At 50.7% G+C, this 8,511-nt stretch overlaps 1 protein-coding gene across 1 annotated transcript; it reads right to left on the bottom strand.

Moving 5' to 3' along the window:
* Positions 1-6,501: 6,501 nt before the first annotated feature.
* On the bottom strand, positions 6,502-8,053 carry Neurog2 (neurogenin 2). The gene is made up of 2 exons (XM_008833715.1): positions 7,653-8,053; positions 6,502-7,466 (listed from the first exon to the last, which is right to left on the bottom strand). The coding sequence occupies exon 2, from the start codon at positions 7,463-7,465 to the stop codon at positions 6,665-6,667; it is 801 nt and encodes a 266-aa protein (XP_008831937.1). The 5' UTR covers position 7,466; positions 7,653-8,053; the 3' UTR covers positions 6,502-6,664.
* Between the last annotated feature and the right edge of the window lie 458 nt (positions 8,054-8,511).

Below are 8,511 nucleotides of genomic sequence, written 5' to 3' on the forward strand. Positions count from 1 at the left end.
GGCTCCTTTCTGTTATTTTTATGCCAAGGAGGCAATAAACCCCCTTGAGAGTCATAGAGTCCTCACAGTGCACAAGCTTTTATGCTAAAATACAATACACAAAAGGATCATAAACAGGTTTGAAGAGGAAGATGACCTCTTTGTCACATGGAATTAGGATTTACTGCAAGCCGCTGCCATGGAAACCAGCTCTCAGTTCCTATTTTAAAGATTTCTGTTTCCATTTTCTATGAAGTTTAATGCTTTCATTTGGTTCCACATCAAATAAAATAGAGTGATCAGGGCTCTTTACACTTTAAGGTCTCCAAGCAGGGCTCCAGGTACACAGCAATAAGTACAGGAAATGGAAATGAGAATTGAGTCCGAGGTGAAGAGGAACAAAATGCGGAATGAGAGCTCCTTAGAAAGGGAGGGCAGACTGGAAAACTGGGAGGTGATAAAAGCCATTACAGGACTCTACAGCTTCTCACTGAGTCTTTTAAAGGCCAGATATAGTCCAAATACTCTTTCTCTTCCACGTGTGTCTCTAGAAATACTCGTCTCTTTGCTTCCCGATTTCTTACATCTCTAGACTTCATACTTGAAGTCAGGTACCCTGAATCTCAAGCGCTGCTGCTAAAACCAGACCTTGAAGAAAGTTTCCTGAGTAACTGAGGATCCTTGGTGGTGTGTTTGCTTGTTTGTTTGCTTGCTTGCTTGCTTGCTTGCTTGCTTGCTTGCTTGCTTGCCTGGCTGGCCTGGAACTCCAGATTGGCTTCCAACTCAGAGACATTCACCTGCCTCTACCTCCTGAGTGCTGAGCTTAAAGATGTACACCACCACACTCAGCCCAGAGTCAAGGACTCACATATTTAATAAAGAAATAAAAAAGGACCCATTGCTTGGAAGTGTACAACAAAAATATTCTCATTCATTATCAAAATAAAGATATACAGTGAAGACATATTTTTTAACTTTTTTTTCTTTAGACACTTGATTGAAAGAAAATCAAACGCTAATACAGTTACAGCCTTGAAAAAATAAAACCTAAAGATAAGTCAAGAGAATGGACAGTGCTTCACCACCTCGAAGCTCTGAGACCCCACAGCCCGTGGGCCACCTGAAGAATGACTGGGTCCACCCGGTAAGGGGTGGGCTGGGAGGAGGTGGTGGTGTGGGTGTTCTGGGATCCTACTGCTTTCCGGCGGTTCCTGCATTTGCCAGGAGAGGAGGTTGCACCCACCCAGGCTGAGCCTAGGTGCTCCCTGCGCGTGGCACTCCCTGTCAGTAATCCAAATCGGCGTTTCCCCCTTCCTGCTCAGAGCAGCTGGAACGTGAAAGAGAAAGTAAGCAGAAGCACCCCTACTTCCATCCCTCAGCCCACAGCCACCACCTTGGCACCAGGAGGAGGAAAAGTCATCTGTTACAGAGCATGCACCATCAGGAGACTTTCCCACCCAGCCTTCCAACTCATGCCACCTTGCAGGGAAACAATAATAGCTTGGCCACATCAGCTTTCCCATTCTGCTTTCCAGATGACTGGATTTCTTCCGGCGCCTCTCCTTCCCCAAGAGGGGGATCCTCTAAAACCGCACCCAAACTACGTTCCCAGGGAACTCCCCATCCCTTCAGATTGCACTCCCGGACTGAATTACTTAGTACATCGGGTGTCTGGCATAAGAGGAACCCCATCCATCATGGCTAGAAAAACCAAACTGGGAAAATCAAATGCTTGGGGTGGAGTGGGTGCAGGAAGATTACTACTGGGGATCTCTTCTCTCCTCCGGGGACCCCTGCGGGGACCCACTCCAAGCCACGTGGGGCGGCGGGAGTGAGGCGTACCCCACCCCCACCTCAAGAGCTTTGGAAAATAAACTGCAGAGAACAATGAATTCCGAAAGACGGGCGAAGCTCGGGGGAATGAGAACGTTCCCCTTAGACATTCTTTAAGTTTAATCATTAAAGTAGATCCTTTAAAAAGGAGACAGCCCCTTCATGCTGCCGTTAGTGACAGTCTGCCCCACACACCCGCGGCAGAGTGAAAGAAAAATCTGGACCTAGCTTTGTTTCTTCGCTCCCAATAGCAGTCTTAGGGACACCAAACCTCTGATTTCTGGCCACATCAAAGCCCTGATTATGCAAATACCCATTTTTGTAAGAATAAAAGAAAATGGAGGGGGAATTATTTATCACACAATGAACCCCCTGCCAGGGCGGGAAACAATAGATCAGACTAGATAGCCCTCCTAGCCCCAGGCTTCGGGAGCGAGGAGGGAGGGGGTGCTGCAGCCCTCACGTTTTATTGGCCTAACCTAATTTCACTAATTCTCCTTTCACACACTTCTTTTGCTGATTCGGAGGCCAGGACTTTCACGCTCTCTGCCCTGGCGCGATTCAAGGGCTGCCTGCTTTATTTAATTAATATATTCAAAGCTGGCCTGGGAGCCCGAGGCGGCTGGGAGAGGCCCTGGCCCCGCGTGAGAAGGCGCCTTTAACCGGTTCCAGGTGTCGCCTCCTAGTTACCACGGCCCACGGCTGTGCGGTGTGGAGCTCTTCTGGGTAGGGCACCCGCAGTTCCCAGCCTTGCCTGGCCGCCAGGCCGCCTTTGCATCCTCGCCCAGCTGGTGACGTAAAGGCTTCGGGGGCTATCGCCGGACGGGACCCTAGCGGCACAGGAGGCCGGCGACCTTGCACCGCCTATGCCACCTATGCATTGAGCAGCAGGAGCGACTCTTCTCTCAACACCAGCCTCTCACTTGACCCTAGTCCAGCTCTTTTTTCCCCCTCCGTCTTGGCCTTAGACAGTTGTATTTAAAATCGGGTGAAAGAAATGGGAGTATAATGAGGTCTGAGCACCCTAGAACAAATGGCCGGCAAAGGTTTTCGAGCTACACTCAGGTGAGGACAGGACCAAGCTCATGCACTGGAGCTGGAATGACCTAGCAACATGGGCAGTATGGAGCTGTCCCCAGAGGAGCATCTCCACGGCTCTGCTTCAAATCTGTCCTTAGAGCCTCTGAGATAGAATAACATTCTCCCTGGTCCATGGGACTGTGTGGTACAGACACACCCAGCCCATCAAAACTTTGTTCCCGACTGCTTGTGATAGACTGATTCGCCAGTAAGCCCCCAAAGAATTTTCCTCTCCCCAGCTCAGCTCCCCAGTGCTGGGATTATGCCAGGCTTTTTGTGTGTGTGCGCTAGGGATCTCATTCACCTCCTCATGTTTTCACCACGAGCCCTTTATGGACTGAGCCATCTTCCCAGCCCCCTACCCCCAATAATAGCATTCATAGGTACTGGAATTAGACAAGTAAATATAATTGTACCAACTTAGCGTATAATAATATGTTTTAAATTGGGGTGGGAAAGCTAGAATATGATTCTGGGATGGTAGGCAGAACCCCTAGTGTGTAGGACATGATGCCTGTGTGTATGGGTACCTACCTGCAGACTCTGGCTTCCAGAAGATGGACAAGTACTTTCTTCTGGGCCTGGAGAAACTGTAGAGGTGACTGCTAGATGCTGGGGCTGAGTCATTAACCATGTTACTCAAAGCTATAAGGATTGAGCCATCTACCATCCCTGCTGCCATTAGGATCACCTGGTCATAGGATCGCCTCTGCAGAGAAGATCTTGAATAGCTGGAAGACTATCTGCCCCAGAAGTCTGCTTCACAGACCTATGCAAGCTTCCAAAAGAAGCATCATACAGCACCATAAGAATCATCAACAGAATAGGCGTGTTTGGCATCAAAAAGCTATTTTCAAACTTTCATACTACTGTTTTTCTGCTTGCTGGTTGGCTTTGGGGTGAGGGGAGGGGGTGGCTCCTTGACAGAGTGCTTGCCTAGCATCCATGAAACCCTGGGTTCAATTCCTAGCATCTCAACAGAAAAAAAAAGGTGGATCAAACAGGTCCCTCTTTTAGTCCAGCATGAAAGTTAAGCAAACTCTTTGAGTTGATCCTTCCTTTGGTAAAAATGTAATTATTAAAATATTAAACACTTTAAAATTCCATATGGATGCAGAGGTTCAGATAGGTACCTGGGAAGAAGCAGTCACTTCTTTATGCAAAGGAACAGAGGATTTAGCTTAAAGCAAAAACAGATTATCAAAGGGCTGGAGCGATGATTCAGTGGTTAAGAACACTGGCTGCTTTTGTAGAGGACTCAGATTCCTTCTCAGCATCCACATGGTGACTAACAACCATCTGATGCCCTCTTCTGGCCTCCACTGGCATTGCAAACATGGGTACACTTACACACATGCAGGCAAAACACGCACATCAAATTAATAAATATTTTTTAAAAATTTAAAAACATGACTTTTTATGGGAAGAAAGTACCTTTTCAAAAACCACATAATTTTCTTTTAGCTTGTGTGCTCATAGATGTCCTTTCCCCTAGGGCTTAAATCTAGAATGTGGCCAAACTTAATGTGGTCGTTTTTGGTTTATTTTATTTTATTTTATTTTTTTTATGTGTATGAGTGAATTGCCTGCATGTATGTGAGTGCACCCATGTCGCGCAATGCCGTGGAGGTCAGAGGAGGGCTCCAGATTCCCCTGGAACTGGAGTTAAGGATGGTTCATAGCCACCATGTGGGTGCTGGGAATCGAACCCGGGTCCTCTGCAAGCGCAGTCAGTACTCTTAACTGCTGAGCCATCTCTCCAGCCCCTAATGTGGTCATTTTTAAACCACAGATAATCGCAGGACATTTCTGCATTGGAGATTAAGTTGTCGGTTACATTATTTTTGCTTCCTCTTTGAACAAAGATTAGAAAGCAGAGCTATTTCTTTCAATAGATTATTTGTATTTGAACTCACTCTGAGTATCTCCTTTTTTTCTAGAAGTTTGACTTTTGAAACCACCTGGTTTGTTCAAATGCCTAATACAAAATCAGCCAGCAATAACAAGCTTATAAATATTGTTACATTATAGAAGGCAAAGCTGGAAGAGGGAGCCTATAGGGATCACGATTCAGTTCCTTCAGTTTACAGATGAAAATTGCAGCCAAAAGAAGAGGAAGAAACAAATTTTTACATACTCTGCCAATAAATTTCAACCTCACTACTTTTTAAAAATCAAGATTTTCTGGACTCTGGAGCCTGTAATGACTCACCATTTAAGTCCCTCCACCTCTTCATCTTCTTTGTTCAGAAATAAATTTATTTATTTAGCCACCCAGGGCCTTTGGCATGCTGGGCAAATGCTCTACCATTGAACTATGTCCCGAACTCAGAGACTGATTTCCTAAAAGTAAAGTTTGAGTTTGTATTGATTTGCACTCTTATTTCATGACTCCATGTTTTGTAATTTCTTAGTGAAGTTCTACATCAAACGTTGCCACCAAAATACAAGTAGTATATTTAACAGGGAGAGGACCTTAGAAAAGCACAACTCATTCTACACTTAGAATGCATGCCAGACGTGGTGGCCCATGCCTTTAATCCCAGCACTCGGGGAGGCAGAGGCAGGCGGATCTCTGTGAGTTCAAGGCCAGCCTGGTTTACATAGTGAGTTCCAGGCCAGCTGGGGCTACAGGGAGACCCTGTCTCAAAAAGAGCCCCCCAAAAAAGAAATTAGAATGCAATACTAAGTTATGAAAATTAGATACTTTATTTATAGCTTAATCACAAAACAATTTCCTTGCTCTTCAAGATGTAAATACATACTAGAATAAACTCTGTAGAATATACAAAAAATATTTTTCCCATGAAAATTTTCTTAATAAATAGAAGGGAACACGTGTGTGGCTGATCCTGATAATGTCCCATGTCTGCTTAGGTTTTCAGACTGTTGATTTATTTTTAATCTCTTGAAAGGATGGGGGAGTTCCTTCTCCCCTAAAAGGTCGAGATAAATAATGCATGAAGCAATCCTCCCTCTTGATTTTTCCCTTTTCCTCCACATTTTTCCTTTTGATAGAAAGTTCAGCCTAAATTTCCACGCTTGCATTCAATCCTTACAAAGCCTACAAATTATACAATGACTTCTAACCTGGCCCTTTAACAAAACAAGTTTTCCCCTTATAAATCATAAGGGACAGATGGCAAAGTGGGGGTTAGGGAAGAGAAGAACGGGACAATAGGCATTGTGACGAATCTGGGAAAAAGACAAAGTGCACAGCAGACAGGGAGTTTGGTTTGACATGTGAGATTCCCACAGCCACCACAGCAATGGGAAGGGAGCAGGTGCCAGACTCTGTAAATGTGGGTAATGTTGTTACCGGTAAATTCATTCAGATGCTAAGATACGTTTCTTCCGACTGACATTAACATCTCTGTGTAGAAGCGAAGGTGAAGAGATCACAGGAACCAGTTGCGTACCCTCTGTGAGAGTCACACCAACTGCTCAGAGGCTCGGAGGGGAGGGAGAAATGTCGGAGGCCTCCGCAAACCCCCGTCTTTTCTCCGTGTTTTTCTAGTCTGAAGAAGCGCCCCTCCCGCCCCCGACCCCGGCACCATCCTCTTTGACCGTAAGTTCCCTCACACCTTCAATAAACCAGAGCGGGTCTGAACGAAGTTAACCCACAGCCAAATGCACCATCCACCCAAGAGTTCACCAAAGCTAAGCCTGCTCGGTGAAGCGGTTGCCAGGGTGTGGACAGTGGGGGCAGGGGGACAGGCGAGGACAGGAAAGGAGCGTCCCGACGCCGGGCGTGGGTGGCAGAGGTGGCTGCTCACATACAGTCCCCGGCTAGGGGCAGGTGAGGCGCATAGCGGTGCTTGTCCTGAGCTGGGGGCTGCCAGTAGTCCACGTCTGACCCTGCGGGGCTGGCCGGCGATAAGGAGCAGCTGTACGGGGACTTGGAGCTGGAGGACGCAGAGGACGACGCGGGGCTGTCAGTGCAGCTCCACGCGGAGGACGGCGACGGGCTGTCCCCGCTGGCGCTCAGCGCAGCTCCTGCTCCGGGGCTCAGCAGCACCGCGTCGGAGAAGAGCGCCCCGGGGAGGCCGCCGCCCCCGCAGTGATCAGCCAGGCGCAGGGTCTCCGTGAGCGCCCAGATGTAATTGTGCGCGAAGCGGAGGGTCTCGATCTTCGTGAGCTTGGCGTCCTCGGGAAACGTGGGGAGCACCTCCCGCAGCGCGTCGAGCGCCGCGTTGAGGTTGTGCATGCGGTTGCGCTCGCGGTTGTTGGCCTTCAGCCGGCGGGTCTTCTTGATGCGCTGCACGGTCTCGGCGGTCTTGGCGCCGCGGGACACCGGCCGTGAGCGAGAGGGGCGCCGCTTGCACTCGTGCACCAGGCCCAGCAAGCGCGCGGGCCGGCAGCCCCCGACCCCAGGTGCCAAGCCGCCCGGCGCCCCCTGCCCAGCTTCGGCCCCAAGCTGCCCGCGGGCAGCGCGGCTCCGGCGGGGCTCCTCGTCCTCCTCGTCCGCGCTGGACGACAAAGTCAGGGTCGCCGAAGCCGGGGACGCGGAGCCCAGCAGCACCAGCAAGTCCTCCTCCTCCTTCAACTCCAAAGTCTCAGATTTGACAAACATCCTACGGCAGAGAGCGGGGGAGGGGAAAGAGGCAAGTAAGTTATCGCGGAAACACTCGTGGGGCGCGTCACGGTGAGCACCCCCGAAGATCGAGGGGCGAGGTGGAGAGGAGCTCGGCTGCTGCACCCGAAAGTCCCGGGCGTCAGGAGCGGCTGTGCCAGTTGGAAGCCGCGGCGTGGACGCTTACCTCGTCGGCTCTCAGAATGTACCCGCGTGACTGTCTGGCGCGTGTCGCGGAATGTTCCCGCAGCCAGTCCGGCTCTGCTGCAGAGCCTCCGCCCGGCTCTAGGGTGGCGCGCCTAGACCGGGGTTCGCGGGTCCCGCGACTTTGCCAAGCGCTCCGCGGCCGCCTCCGCCCACCTGGGTCTCGTATGCTGTGCAGCTAGTGCGCGTCCGTCTGTCAGTCAGTCCCCGGCCGTGCGGCTCCTGGCACGCGACTCCCAGGCACTCGAGTTAAAGCGAAACTGCCTGTGGTTCAGCGGCTGCGTGTCTGGCACACGACTCTCCTTAAAACCCCTTATATACCACCAAAACAATCAGATTTGCCCCCGGCCCATTCCTCACCTCCCCCCGCCGCCGGCCGCCTCCCTGTCCTGGCCCCCTGGCTCCCCCGCGCCTCCCTCCCGGGTTATTCTTTTCATCGTATTCTCATCACTCATTTCTTTGCCTTTCTTTAGCTCCTCTCCCCCTCCCCGGGCCCTGCCATCTACCCTCCTCCTCCATCACCCCCGCCCCTCCGTCCCCCTTTATCTCATCAACATAAAATGGTTCTAAAGCTCTGGTTGGTGCTCCGGGCTGCAGCCCGAGCTGCCGAAGCCCCGGTGGCGGCCGCAACTCACACTGCGGCGGTTGTCGCCGCCGCTGTCTATTGTGATTGGTGGCTCGCGCTCGGCTGGAGCGTGCCGCTAATTTATTAATGAAAGGAGGTCGCGAGGCGCAGCTGGCCAATCAGGGTTCCCGGGACTCCGGGAGGCCGGCGAGCCACGCGCACCGGAGCCGGCTCCCTTTCAGCCGCTCATTAGGTGCCCGAGTGCTGGGGGCCCACG

The sequence above is a fragment of the Nannospalax galili genome, unplaced genomic scaffold (assembly GCF_000622305.1).
Source record: "Nannospalax galili isolate Female #2095 unplaced genomic scaffold, S.galili_v1.0 scaffold216, whole genome shotgun sequence".
Taxonomy (NCBI): Eukaryota; Metazoa; Chordata; class Mammalia; order Rodentia; family Spalacidae; genus Nannospalax; species Nannospalax galili.